At 35.6% G+C, this 15,907-nt stretch overlaps 1 protein-coding gene across 1 annotated transcript; it reads left to right on the forward strand.

Annotated features, from left to right (window-relative positions):
• The first annotated feature begins 1,780 nt into the window (after window positions 1–1,780).
• Window positions 1,781–11,872, forward strand: SLITRK6 (SLIT and NTRK like family member 6). The gene is made up of 2 exons (XM_009505157.2): window positions 1,781–2,341; window positions 5,644–11,872. Exon 2 carries the CDS (start codon window positions 5,659–5,661, stop codon window positions 8,173–8,175), a length of 2,517 nt encoding a protein of 838 aa, XP_009503452.2. The 5' UTR covers window positions 1,781–2,341; window positions 5,644–5,658; the 3' UTR covers window positions 8,176–11,872.
• Window positions 11,873–15,907: the final 4,035 nt, after the last annotated feature.

Below are 15,907 nucleotides of genomic sequence, written 5' to 3' on the forward strand. Positions count from 1 at the left end.
AAATTGTGGTAGAAAAATAGTCATTATCCATATTTTTATAAACCTGGTAAATATACAGTTTCTGGAATGACAAACAGAATGTTTGGTGTTTTTAAATTTTGTACGGTTAGGAAATGGTCTTCTATTTTTAGTAGCTGATTTTGGGAAATGTTTTTGCGATCAGGTTTTACTTTCGTGGATGTTAACTGAAAAGCAAAAAACAATGTTGTTTTCACTTCTGAAATGATTATCTGTGTATACAGATACTCTCCTTCTCAAATAATCAACCACAAGTGAAGTGTGAGCACCTGTGAAATGTTCAGTCAAAATTAGAAAGAATCTGTCTTGCAATTCATAAATTCACAATTATTAAAGCATATAATGGTTTATTTGGCCAGACACAGACAGCTGAGAAACTATGAGTCTTAACACGAAACTGTTTGGAAGACAAGATAGAGTGGTGCGATTCGTTAAAAGTGGTAAAATGAAATCAAATAAGGGATGTGTTGAAATGAATGGAAATCAGCTAGTTGCTGTTTCTTAGGAATATTTAATATTTTTTATTATTTTGCTGAATTACTGCTGAATTTTATCTGTAGAAAATTAAGTACTAAATAGCTCATCCTAATAAGCCAAGGCGCATATATATATATATGCCTATATATATAAAAATATATGTATATATGTATATATACATGGCAAGATCTTGATAGACTTGATCACATGGAACAGTACGTCACAATACTCCTTCAAAGGCCAGTGAGGCCACCTGGAGAGCTTTCAGCACAAAAGAAGTTACTGGAATCGGACTGGTATTGAGGCTGTAGTAAACAATCTGTAATGTAATCCAAGACACAATAGGAACAAAACAGAAATGGTATGCTCTACAGGGTAAATACGCCAAAGCACCAGATCTATTGTTTCTTGCCAAAAGGTTTTGCTGCTCCGTGGCAGAGGGATGAACAAGGAAATAGCATTTGCAGCATATAAAAAACCATCCCATGTAGTCCAGGAGGGAAGAGGAAAATCTTCTTTGCATGGAATACACATTTTCCTGTAGCCCTACTGTATTTCCTAATTACTTGTTTATGAGCAAAAATCAAAAAAAATACCTTAAGCATGATACATGCCTTTAATAATACCCCCACCCCAAACCAGACTGATTTTTATCAAAGCAATGTTTCATGCAAGTACAATACAATCTCACATGGATAGATACCAACATGCTATGCTAACATCTGTAAAACAGACAATTACAATCAACCCAGTTTTCTCTCTACAGAACAAGATGGGCAGTTTTTAAAAGGACTGATGGCAATTATTGTGCAAGCATAAGCACTGATATTCCACAAATAATTTTTCTCAGAAATAAAGTATGTACAACTGTACATACCCATCCCTACCCCTGTCACAGTGAGTGGGCTGGATTGAGAGCTGTACTGTCTCTTTCATGTATTTGAATAATCCTGCACTTCATGGTGATAAACATATTTTCCAGAGGACAAGGTTTCCCTTGTGGTGTGTTTTGTGGAGTGTTTTTCAGCCAGAATGCTTTCGGTTTCTAAAGCAAGCATTTGCAGATATAAACTAAATGCAAGATCTGCCCAAGAGAACAAGCTGCAAGAACTGCAGTGGATGTTTACAGTCTTCCAAAATCAGCCATTAACAGACCTTAAGCAATCTAGAAGATACTTAGCTGAATTTTACTTTCCGAGGTTCACTTAGATAAGGGAAAAAGGAGGTGAGAGGAATTGCAGCAGGAGGAGGAGCTGATCTGTCTCAAGGTGGAGCTGTATCTTGTATTAAATGACATTGGCAGTTTAAAGCTCTCTGGTGGGGAAGGGCTTAAAGGCTGAGTCAAAAGCCAAGAAGTCTCTTTATTTACGCCTACCTCCCAGCCCCTGGCAATCTGACTAATAACAAACTGAGCTAACAAGAAAGACTAGAAAGAGCAGAGAGAACACAGAAGCAGCTTGGATCTAAAAATCTGACAAACCAAGTGATCAAGTCAAGCTCTGCTGAGCATCTTGTTTGTTTACTGCATCCAAATGCTTGCAAACAGTTAACTATAAGCAGAAAAGTCAGCATAGCTGTGAAGTATGCTGTGAATTTTAATTGAGGAAAAAGGACAACTGCTTACAGGATGGTTTAATGTGCACGCTGCCCACAAGATTTTTTCAACTGAACACTGTCTTCTGAACAAGGATTTTAACTTTACAGAGCTGTAGTATTACCAGAGCTTGCAGCAAAGTGAAACTCTGAAGAAAGTGTGCATTTTTCACAGGGAAAAATTACATCACATTGAAACAGCTGCTCCAACTGTGCATTACTGCGCGTTTCACGGAGTGTTAGTGCTGTACAGGTAAGAAAGATTCCAGTTAGTTAATTAGCTTAGCATGTGAGAAATTCATTTCTCAGTATCAGTTGAATTTATTTTTCTGCATGACTTTGTATAACTTTTATGTTAAATTATGGCAGTTTATACTCTATTTCAGACAGTCTGCCAGGTGCATTTATTCAAACTGTCGACTGTGTAGAATGTGTGTATTAAGAAACACAGATTTCAGATCCCTTGAGGGGGGAGGAATGGGTATTTGGTTTTATTTCCTGAGTGCAAGAATGGTCTTAAATGCATCATCAGACTGTGATTCCCTTCAGAATTCAATAAACAATCCCAAAAGCTTTCAGAAATTACCAGTTCTTAGCTTGAGGCTTTGAAATTCTGCAACATGCATTTTTTAAATAGCTGAATTAAAACAACCAAAGAGACAAAACCCCAAGTAAAATGAAACAAGCTTTTTCAATGTTTTAAAAACATGTTGATTAATAGTTGTAAAGTGTGTTATGCTTTTGCTATAAGGTGACTACTTCTGAAAGTATTCAACTTTGCCTCATAGAAAGAACAGTGACATTTTTTAATCTTTTGGAATTGCTACTGTAAAAAGCTTAGTTACAGTATGCTGTTAGTAGTGACTTACATGAAAGCAGATAAAAAGAACAAACTTAAGTTACCGTATAGTATTTGCTAAAAAACCTCACCACATGAAAAAGAAAAAGGCCAACTTTGTCAAATCTTTTAAATTAAATTTTATTTTATTGTGAATTCTTTCAGTTAAATGATGATCATCTGTTACTTGAAAGCACTTTTTGTTTTACAATAGTAGCCCACTGAGAGCTTTGTTACATATTCCTGAGTGTACAGACCAAAAAAAATTGGAAAAAGGAAAAAAGAACTCAACTCTCCTATTAATTTTTGTTTTGTGTGGATGTGTGTGTGAGAGTTCTGGCAGTGCTGCCCACAGAAGTATGACGATGATTAAAATGGGAATGTTTTCCAATGGGTTGCAAATGTTGTTACTTTCATCTCTGAGAGGAGGGCTTTCATTTTTATAACCTAATTTCTCAATATGCACTACAATGCAACATGCTTTTCAAATTTTTCTTTTTTATTAATTTTGCTCAGGGACTTTATTAAGTGCAGATTGAATGTGATGCAGATTGAAGCTAAAATTCTTACAGAGGAAAAGTGTACAGAAATAAAGGCTAATTAGTCATACAGTAGGTTTGAAACATCTGTGTCAAGAGCCTGCATTTTTTTACCTTGGGTCACTGGAAAGGATATTGATGCATGTAAAGCAAGAATGAATCTCTAGCATAATATGATCCTAGAATATTCTGCATATTTCAAAATAACATCTTGACATGTTGTGTCTTACCCAGTACTTCTTGGGAAAGCAAACTTAAAGACATATATATTCAGCTGGAGTTCAGGGAGTGTTATATGAGACAACAAAATTATTTATTCTGCTGAACAAAGAAAAAAGGTCATATTTTTAGGAACACTTTTTCTCACACTGTGAATTGCACTTACTACTTCTAAACTCATACATCTAGTCCCACTTATCCAGAACTACTAAAGGAGAAAAACATAATTCACTGTGCACACAGTTGCTATTGTTGCTTTTGTATGTGTGTGTGTAATACTCATACCACAGCACTTAAGTGCCTGCATGTATAAATCTTTGCAATCCATTTAAAGGGAAGCCTTGAGAAATGGTGTTGCTAGTAACAAAAGTACATGATAACTAAAATATGTATTGATGAGATGCCAAATCATATGGCCACACTATAAGAATACTCATGCATGTAATTGAATAAATTCTTGTAAAAGGTTCTAATCTTTCGGAAATTAACACTTCAACTGGTTAATTGTGCACTGACTTTCTGCACTCCATGTCTCAATAGCTTACTTTGAAAGATCAAGTGACCTTTATTAGATAGATTACATAAGAAACCTGCTTAGCTCAGTCCCAGAATAAATAGCGCACCCCAAAAAAGTTCTTACATTTAAAATCATCTATTCCATTGAAAGATTTTTTTTCCTTTTAGGAAATGTGGAAATATTTAATTAAAGATTACAAACAGTTATTTCATTCCATCTCATATATCAAGAATTACCATTATTCTTGCTAATTAAACAGCCTTGGCAGAAAGAAACAGAGAATATTGGAATGGAGTGTAGCATAAATTAATTCGAACCAATGATAACAAATGCTTTATTTCAATGTGTATATTTTGCTTGTGACTCCATAGCTGTACTGTAATGATGCATTCATCAGGTATTGCAAAGTTCAAGATCAGCTTGACAGATGGCAATTTAAGTTATGTAACATATGGTTGATACAGGTGATAATTTTTAACTGGTAAAGCACAGTTAGTTCCATGTACATTTCATAATTTTAGCGGTAGTTAATGATTTTAATGATTGGAAGGATTCTAATAATTAATCTCAAAAAAAGTGTTTGCCCCTTGCCTACCTGTTTTTTCTGACATGTACTGCGTTGTCAGTTCTGTCTGTTTTCTTTTTTATTTTAATTGTGTACACAAGTATTTTACATATATATTATATACAAACATATTACACTGCTATGTGCCATGTTCCCACTTTCACTAAATATCCACAAGCTGTAACATACACATCAGAGTTTAAGTAAAGAAAAAGAATTATTTTGTCTACTTCCTTTTCAGTTTGGGGGTATAAGGCTTGCAGAGTAAATACCTTTTAATTTATATACATAATGCAGAACCAAAGGAGAGATTCCCCCCTGTATCCTGACTAAATGGTCTTTGGCTCACAACACATTGTTGAATCAAACCAAATTTTATTGCTTCTTTTCAGCAGCTGGACAATATTAAGTTGAGCTTAGCAAGGTACTCTTAAAATGTACAGTGCTATATGGTGACACAAAGCAACAATCCAAAATATTACATTAGCCTTGATATAAGTTGCTTGGGACAGCAACTAATTACTGCTGTCTACTGGTAAAACATTATATGTGATGTATAAGTAAAGACAGCACACTCCTGATTACCTCCTACTTTGGTGTATCAGCGTGAAAGTACTGAAGCACTCCCCTTATGACTGTGTTTATTGATTCATTACATTAAACTAAATCTATTTTTCCCTGCTTAGAAAATCCTTCAGATGCTTTGCATGATATAATATTGTTTGAAAGGAGAGGTAGCTCAAGTACTGGTAATGGTTATTGGTGTCCCCCTAGCCCACAAAAAAAAAAAAAAAAATCCACCCTCTGAAATCATGAATGTATTACTTTTCCTTTTTCTTTTTTTTTTATTTCCTTTTTCTTTTTTTTTTTTTAATAGAATCTGCTGGGCAAGATGAAGCTCTGGATTTTTATTCTATATTCAGCTGTGGTTGCATCTGATCCTTTCCACTCACAGCCTTCTTTTACTTCAGTCAGAGGATCTTGTCAGAGTTTGTGTTCCTGTGAAGAAAAGGATGACACCATGATTATAAACTGTGAAAAAAGAGGTATCAGTATGGTATCAGAAATAAATGTCCCACCATCCCGGCCTTTCCATCTTAATCTCTTAAACAATGGCCTGACTACGTTACATGCAAATGATTTTGCTGGCCTTGTTAATGCTATCTCTCTTCATCTTGGTTTTAATAATATTGCAGATATTGAGCCTGGGGCTTTCAATGGTCTCAGCCTCCTTAAACAACTTCATATCAATCACAACTCTTTAGAAACACTTAAAGAAGATACATTTCATGGATTAGAAAATTTGGAATTTCTTCAAGCAGACAACAATTTCATCATAGTGATTGAAGCAAGTGCCTTTAGCAAGCTCAACAGGCTTAAAGTGCTTATTTTGAATGATAATGCCATTGAGTATCTTCCTCCAAACATTTTTCGTTTTGTGCCATTGACCCATTTAGATCTTCGTGGAAACCAGTTACAGACACTGCCCTATGTTGGCTTTTTGGAACACATCGGTAGAATACTAGACCTTCAGCTGGAAGACAATAAATGGGCCTGTAACTGTGATTTGCTGCAGCTGAAGATATGGCTAGAAAACATGCCTCCTCAGTCAATAATAGGTGACGTTGTATGCAACAGTCCTCCAGTTATCAAAGGCAGCATCTTAAGCCGTTTGAAAAAAGAATCACTTTGTCCCACTCATCCTGTCAATGAACTTGAAGATCCTTCAGGGTCACTGCCCTTGGTAGTAACCACCTCTACCAGTGACAGTCACCTATCTACTAAGGTGATTCCTATCCTGAAAGCTCCTACTAAAGAACCAAATTTAGTGCTTCATACTTCAAAGCCTACTACTCAGTTTCCAGGAATCTATTGTCCTGTTCCCTGTCACTGCACCAGCCATATGCTCTCAGGAGTTCTCATGCACTGTCAGGAGCGAAATATTGAAAGCTTGTCTGATTTAGGACCCCCTCCTCCAAATCCCAAAAAGCTTATTCTAGCTGGAAACATTATTCAGACATTACTGAAATCAGATCTTGTAGACTATGCCAGCCTCGAAATGCTTCACCTGGGGAACAATCGCATTGAAATCCTTGAGGAAGGATCCTTTATGAATCTGACTAGACTGCAAAAATTGTATCTCAATGGCAATCATCTTACAAAGCTAAGTCAGAATCTCTTCCTTGGCCTTCAGCACCTTGAATACTTGTACCTTGAATATAATGCCATCAAAGAAGTTTTGCCAGGAACATTTAATGTAATGCCAAAACTTAAGGTCCTCTACTTAAATAACAACCTTCTTCAGACTTTGCCATCCCATATCTTTTCAGGTGTTCCACTCACCAGATTAAATCTGAAAACAAACCAATTTGCTCATTTACCTGTGAGCAATGTCTTGGATGAACTGAATATGCTGGTACAAATTGAACTTGAAGACAACCCCTGGGACTGTACCTGTGATTCTGTTGGCCTGCAAAAATGGATACAAAAACAGAGTAAGAATACAATGATGGGTGACATTTTTTGTAAATCTCCAGGACACCTAGCAAAAAAAGAACTGAAATCCCTGAGCAGTGAAGTCTTGTGTCCAGGTTTTATAAACAGCCCTGCCCTACCAACTCATGCCAGTTTTGTAGTTGTGACTTCTACTACCACCAACACTGCAGACACTGCCCTGCGGTCCCTTACAGATGCTGTCCCACTTTCTGTTCTAATATTAGGACTTCTAATTGTGTTTATAACTATTGTATTTTGTGCAGCAGGAATAGTTGTTCTTGTTCTGCATCGGCGACGAAGATGCAAAAAGAAACAAGCGGGTGAACAAATGAGGGATAGTAGCCCCGTTCACCTTCAGTACAGTATGTATGGGCATAAGACGACACACCACACAATGGAACGCCCAGCTGCAGCTCTCTATGAGCAACGTATGGTTACTCCCATGGTTCAGGTCTACCGCAGCCCATCCTTCAGCCCCAAGCATACTGAGCAACAGGAGGAGGGAAGTGAGAAGGAAGCTAATGATTCCAAACATCTCCGCCGAAGTCTCCTGGAAAGAGAGAACAGTTCACCTCTTACAGGTTCAAATGTCAAATATAAGGCTACAGATCAATCTGCTGAATTTCTATCATTTCAGGATGCCAGCTGCTTGTATAGAAACATTATTGAAAAAGAGAGAGAACTGCAGCAACTGGGGATCACGGAGTACCTAAGAAAAAATATCGTCCAGCTTCAGCCTGACATGGAAGTTCATTATCCTGGAGCACATGAGGAGCTGAAGCTAATGGAAACACTCATGTACTCCAGGCCAAGAAAGGTTTTTCTAGAACAAACTAAAAATGAGTATTTTGAACTCAAAGCTAATTTACATGCTGAGCCTGACTACCTGGAAGTCCTGGAGCAGCAGACATGAAGTGATAATACGTTGGGCTGGGGCTGAATTTCTGTAATTCTATTTTAAGTTGGAACCGTTGCCAATAAAGTGCCTTATAATAACATGTCAATAGTCAGAACTTAAGCACAGCAGTAATCCTAGCAACAAACCCCTCAGGGATCACTGTGGGAAGCCATGGAGTTGTGTGCGGGCAATATGTCTCACCCCAAGTTAAATATGAACCTTCTGTGATTGAACTGTGGGAGGAAGATTGCTTATTGCAATATTCCTCAACATTTTAAAAAGGTGTGTACAGCAATCTCCGTTCTGTACCCAACCTATGGAAAAAATATTTACCTTTACTATTTCTTTTTTTCCTCAGTTTAATTAGATTACATTAAAAAAAACACCACCTGTGTTTGTAGTTGTAAGGTTAGAGTGTCTTGATTAGGTTAGTACATGCACTGCATACATGACAATTGTCTACAACTAAACTTACCATACCCTTATAATAAATATGAAAGGAGTTGAAGTGTTGTCATACTAAATGTCAGTTAGAAAAAAAAAAAAAAAGGAAAAACACAAAAAGAAAATATCTTTGTGTATGCACCTAGAGCCTGCAAATATTTAAGTATTTTATACCAAACTTCATCATGTGCATTCTGTATCAGTATGTGGAAGGAAAAATATGTTACTATGTTTACCCAACATCTTCAATGAAGAAAAAAGCAAGCCTTTTGCTATTTTCCCTGTCTGATAGCTTTACCTAAGTTTGGACAATCTTTTCTTGAGCTGCTGCTATAAAATATTGTGCATCACTGGTGTTTCAACTCATAATCCTGGGCAATTTGAAAAGCTACTGAGAATCAGCTGTAAATATGTTAATGTGTTTAATAATTTTGATTTTATATATATATATACATATCTATATATATAAATAACTTCCGTGCTGGCTTTAAATATTCTTGGAGTTCGCTGTGGTTAGGAACTTCCAAGTGCAAATATAGGTTTTTTCCCACCCTTCCCAAAAGCAACTTCCAGACAGAATTACTGCAACAATACACACACATGAGGAAGAAAAATAGTATTTAGCTGTTTGTACAAAAATATGTTATATTTTCTGAAATTAGAAAAAAAATAAAGTGTTGTGGGAAGAATAGGTTAAAAAAAAGGTAGAACACTGCAGATTTATTTTTGCAATGAATTCTAGCTAGGTTTATATTTACTATTTATTCTGTATAATTTTGTATTATTTTTCAACTCACAAGAAAAGAAAAAGCTTATTCCTGGCTGCCTTTCAAGCAAATCAAGGAACTGTTCTCTATCAATGAAAAAGAAATAAAGAGTTTTTAAAATGTCTTTTTCTTAAAGGTCACTTTTTAAAGAAGGCAGCAACTTCTGCATACACAAGTTTAGAACCATTTGGGAATTAGACACAAAGCTTCTCACTCTTATCATGTGGACAGAAGCATCTTGTCCAGAGTGCAGTAAGGCCATTCAATTTCTGTGCATGACTGACATGGTGCCAAAACACAAATTCTGACCTGCATTTATCTTCCTCTAGGCAAATCTTTTGTAAACTGACTATGCATGAACATTTTTTTCCTAATTTCTATTTGTAGAGCAAAAGATTAGCTTAATTACTACATGTCTATATATGTATGCTAAACTTAGCATTGAAGTCTTGATAAACTCAAAGTAAAAAGATATATTCTTTATTTCAGCTTACTGTTGATGTCTTACCTATTTGTATATACAAATGTGAGTTCTTCATATTCTCTGTACATAAGTTTCTGACAGAAAATTTTCCTATACATACAAAAGTCAGATTCTCAGTTCTTTCAAATTTGCATAGAGGTAATGACTTTGATGGTGCTATACTAATTTATGTAATTTGAGGATCTGACCACATGTTGTCTCTGTGAAACATATCAACTTCCTTATTAATATTTTTCAGGATTTGTTATGGAAACCTTGTTGGCTCCCAAAACTCAAACTGTCAGTTATCAGAGAATAAGTATTATTTCCTCTTTCTATGACTGAGAATAATTAGTTCAGAAAACTTGTGTATTTAGGAGGATTAGGAAGAGTAAATCTAGTGACAACATATTTGTTTCATTGTTGCCTTTATTGTGGACAGCTAAAGATAATGATAAGTATTAGTTGTGCAGGTAAGAGTGAAACAAAAAAGAAAATGCAGCTTCATTAATTTAGGTATCTATTATTATTTTAGCTGTCCTTGCATAGTCAAGACGTGAATGGGCTTCATGTCCATGCCATAGAACCTGATCTGGAGGAGCGACTAAAGCCTAGGTGGGATGGCTTAGAGCATCAAAATGACACTAGATGTCTACATTTAAACAATTTAGTTTCACACAGAAAAAATCTAAGTAACTTTATTATTTGAAATAATTAAGATCCAGTGTTTTTTGAATTCTCAGAGATCACAAATTAGTGTAGAGAAAAAAAAAAAACAGAACAAAGATGTACATGGTACTTGATAACAAATTTTAGTATTTCAGTGTGTTTCATTTCAGTAGTTATATCCATTAGTAAATAATGGGTGTAAAAATAATACCCTGCAATTGGCAAGATGCAGGGAAATTATGATTCAGGCCCTCAGGCTTAGATTTAAGAGAAATAGCTTCAGACTAAAGACAATTGCCACATGCACAGATGTCACTTTGCTTAGCTGCTAACAGTTACTTGGCAGAACGTTGAGGACAACTGTGTGGCAAAACATTCTTCTTGGTTGCAGTCTCAAAGCATCAGAAAGAAGAGTCAGCTAAATTCATGTCAAAGCAACTCATTTATACAGCTGTATCAGAGCATCACTCAGCAGAATTAGAGAGCACTTTAGCTTTTAGCTTTCCCTCAGCAGGGAGATTCACATCATTCATTATGTAAGGGCAACTGTACTCTGTGGCAGTCTGTAACACCACAAGTAGTTTTGCAGTATCCAGGAATCACTAGAATGTGGCATGTCATCCACTTTCCTATCATCTGTCCCTACTGGACTGCCATATAGTGAAAGTTTGTATGATGAGGAGAGAGGGGTCTGTCTATAACCTTACCTCTTACTAACATTCTCAGACAGTGGTTTTCCAGCTGTGAGGAAACTTTATATTGCCATAACAGAAATGGATAAGAATTTGGCCTTATATGATTATTCTTAATGATATGAAGCTGAAGAATATCAGTATCTGCAGATAAAAATAAAATCATGACATGAGAAAGGTATCATGTACAAAGAAAGAAGGATGCAATATCTGTTTCAAAAAGTTCCTTGGAACATTTTAATTATAAAAATTATAAATTTGCCCTTAATGCTATTGATGTTTGCGGAAAGTTAGGAGAGGTATTCAGAAATTTTTTTGTTAAAACCATATTCTCATTCTTTTTTTTTTTTTTTTTTTTTTTTCCTAGTGACAGGCACAGTTAAGTGGTTTCATACATTTGACTTAGCTAGAATAATGGAGGCTGGAAGGCAAAGTATGTTTGACAGTCTGCAACAAAGTGGATCCATTTTTCTCCTGTCAGCATGATAGTTTAACTAAGTGTGAGAACGGTGCTTCGTCAAGCACGCTGGTGTACATAGCAGCTATGTTGTTGTTGTTAGGGTACCTCAAGGTAACCAACAGTACAATTTTTCCCCTCACATTTGAGTGAAGAAAATATATTAAATAACACTATAGACCTGTTCCCTAAATAAAAGATATTAAAGCAATTTATTTAACTTTTTTATTTTAAACGATTTTAATCTTTTCAACAATATGAATGTCAAATGTATTTATCTTTCTTTTTCTTCCTGCTACAGGTATTTTTCACACAGTCTTTTAGTATTGATACTTGAATATATTACCTCCAGTGATGCCTTTCCAAGCTTCTGAAGAGAAAAAAACCCAACATTCCACCACAAAAACCCCTTCCAACAAAACCTGTAAATTTACACAGAGATTAGGTTATTTGCCTATTCAGAAATGGTCCAATATTTTCACATGTTCTCCTCCATTAGAATGATCAATCAACCTTTCTGTAACCAAATTCCAGACTGAAAATGAGTTTATACATTTTGTCAGTGAAGTGTCAAAGCTACCAGATTTTAATCCAAAACATTTTCACCTGCAGTCATTGTTTCTCAGATTGGAATTTAAGAATCAGGTTTTGGCCCCTCTTTGGATACAAAAGAAATCCACAGTATGACCCCAAACAGACGACGTTTGCAATGTGCCACTTACCTACCTACATAATGTTTACTAATTGTATAGTATGCTAAACTGAGAAGATAAGTTTGACTGGAATTGCAAACCATCTTATAAAGATCCATTTCTGGTGTTTTAAGAAAAAAGTGTATTTACCACAAATAAAACATTATTTCACAGGATAAAGTAATAGTGGCAAGGGGAAAATGGAGACTGGATCTCAAAGTCATCATCAGAAAGCATTCTGGATTATCATTCTGAAATGACATTGTCTACAGCAATATACTTTTATCAGCCACACTAACACAATGTGCAAGTCTCACGTAGATGCACTGAAATCATCACGAGGGAAAAAACAATCAAGTACTTGTCTTAATTCAAAATATCAGCTGAGAAACTTTTCTAAGATTGGCACAATTTTCTTCTCTTGTGCTCCCCAACACAGAATACTTTCATTTCCACTAATGAATTTCCTGCTCAGCCATAGACAGCCCTGTGGCAGTACTCGCTACTGTTGCCGTTGAAACCTACTCCTTGGAGAGGTTTTGCAGTGTGTGCATTGCCTTCAGCAGTCAGTTCCCCTGGGACCTGACGTTTGGTGCACCCTGTCGGATTTGAGACAGGGAAGATGGATCTATTACTGGTCTTGTATTATAAGTCAAAAGACTGTCCCTTTTTGATTTTCTGAAGTTTATGATGTTCTTGATCTTGTTTGAGGAGTTGGTATCAAATCCTTTTGTTCACTGAAACAGAAGTGAACTGTAGCTGGAACCAATATGGGAAAGTTAATCGCCTTATTGAAAAGATACAGCATGGTGTTTTCTTTCCTGCACATCTCCTAACAGTCAGCTTTGGCTTTTTGACACAACTGAACAAATTCTTAAGAGCCACAGTCTAATGGAAAACAGCTAACCTCAAGGAAGAAAGTAAAACACCAGATGCTGTTCAGCTCTATGAAAGCAAGATGTGATGAAGAACATTGTTTTTTTTTATTTATTCAGCATCACCAAGATGGAGTGCAAGTACATGTGCACAGCACATTTCATAAAACATTTACCAAAGTTTTGTTTTAAGACATTAACTTCAAAATATTCACAGTATGTTCCTCCTATTACTACTGGAAGGACTACTTCTACTCCTACTATTACTTTTAGTTCATGCAATGGAATGATGGAATACAGAAAAAAAGGAATAACTTGGTTTCATATTTCAGGGAGAAATGTTATTTATTGAACTCCAGATGTTTGCCTTTGTAGATCAATTCATCCAGATTATTTAATTTTGAGATCAACTGTTTTACAAATTAGGAAATTTTAAAAATTCTTCCAGTTGTAATTAATTACCAAATAAACTGCAGAAGAGTAGATAATTGTTCAAACAGAAAGAAGTCTGAAACCTTTTCTATATGCAGAAATTCTACGGAATCTTAGCGTAAACTTGCACTTTAAATTCAACTATTTTGTTAGCTCATAAAAGTTGTTATTATTTTATTATTTTTAGTTTTAAATTAAGAAACTTAAGACCAACATAACACTTCCATAATGACACATATTTGGGTCAAATGTATATTAAATGGTTCCATACTAAGACATATTAAAGAAAATAATACTGTCAAATATAATCTGATACTCCCCCCATCTTTCCCTGCTGAAACTGTGTAGTGTGCTGTGCAAAAAAATTGCACATTTCCTGGGCAAGGAGACCAAACAGGAAGATGAATTATTTTTTAACTTTGTTATATGCACTTTTTTTGGGAATAGAATGTTATGGATTCCCGTCCCTGTGGTGCAGTATGTTCATATGAGAGGTAATTATCTAAGAAGTTCAGACTTAAAACAATTAACATTCTTAACAGAAGGGATTGGCCCAACTAATAGTCTATTCAATCATGTTCTTTTGAAAATGGAAGGTTGTTGCAACTGCACTTTTTAAAAAGATCCTGTGTATCAAATATCCTTTGAATATATCTACTACATCAGACCCCAAATACCCTCTCAAATCTTGATACTCAAGTATAAACCTTGATAGGAGTCAAGATTCCAGGCCACTAATTCTAGGCTAGTTCATGGGCATCCAGACACCCTGGATCTTTGGGTACTTGGAGGAAGTGAAAAACCAATAATGTCATATGTTACAGAGGAAGAGTTTTTTGAGCAACAGTTAAAGATTTAGATAGCTTTTTCTGTCTGGCCTGAGGAGTTCAATATACAGCGGCATTGATTTAAGGATGAATGTAAAATATTAATAAATCAGAAATGTAGCATTTAGATGCCACAGTTCACAAAAGGTAAATGATTCCATGAGATGAAAATTAAGATATGGAGATTTTAACTGTCTCATGTGTTACATAAGTGTTATTAAGTAATATATCACTTCAGGGGAGCTGGGGGGGAGGAGGTGTTGCTGTCTATTGACCACTCATGCATTCAGATTTCCTGAAGGGAAATGTTCTGCTGAGGAAAGCTAATTTCATGCTGCCGTACATGATATTATGAAGGCTGAATCATATTCTATAGATTCCAAGGTAATTGTTTATGTTAGGCTGAAATCTATCACTGCTGTAATCACTAAAGTTACATCTGAAGTCAACTGGACTTCTGGCAGGATCAGATTCCATGATTATTTTTATTTATAAAAATGACCACAGAATAAAGAGAAGCTTTATTATTTTCTGATATAAAAGCAATCTTGTAAAAAAATTATGCCTTTTGAGTTTTCTATTCATGTCCTGATCTAAGGGCCATTAAATATAAGGAATGATGTATTTTGGATCTGGAGTTAAGCAACATCATCATCAAAGTCTATGGTTTTGTCTGAACAGATACATATGAAAAAAAAAAAGAAAAAAGTTGTGCAAAAACTTCGGGGTTTTGCTGCACCAAGTCTTTTCCAGCCAGTACAAATTGGAAGTAGACAAGACCAGTGACTGTTCTTAACTATAAGGCCCAACCATATGTTGACTTCACAAAAATTATTCTGAAGATTCTCACGACACTGTCTCCTGAAAAAGTGGAAAGTATACGTCTATTTTCCCTTCATTTTTTCTAACAGCTAAGTATCTAAAGAGATTACAACATAGATTATAAAGGTCATTATCAACAATAAACACCTAAAAGATATCTGGGTAATAAGAGAACCTTCTTCATTAGGAGGGGTAGTGCATCAGTGAAATACATTAACCAAAGCATCCAAGGAAACAGTCTCCAGGAGGTTTTCAGGACTTTGCTGTTCAAAGTCTAAGCTGGTCTAGAGGAAGCAACAGACCTGCCTGAAGCAGGAGACTGGACTAGACTGCCTGCCCGAGGTCCCTTCCAGGCAAAATATCTGTGGTTCTAATATGATTCTGCAAAAGACTTTTGAGGACAAAATTTCTCTTCTATACATAGGCTTCCTGAACATGAAGTTAAGGAAAGGCAATGCTCACCAAACACTTCCATGAAATAAAAGCTTTTCAACTAACTTCTGTAAGATACAGAGAAGCAGTAATATCAATGCTGCATCAAATTAAAAGCACTTCTCTAATGTTGGTCAGAATGCATGTGAACTGTGATTACCTAAGTTTATTGTTA

Source organism: Phalacrocorax carbo, chromosome 1 (genome assembly GCF_963921805.1).
Source record: "Phalacrocorax carbo chromosome 1, bPhaCar2.1, whole genome shotgun sequence".
Lineage (NCBI taxonomy): Eukaryota > Metazoa > Chordata > Aves > Suliformes > Phalacrocoracidae > Phalacrocorax > Phalacrocorax carbo.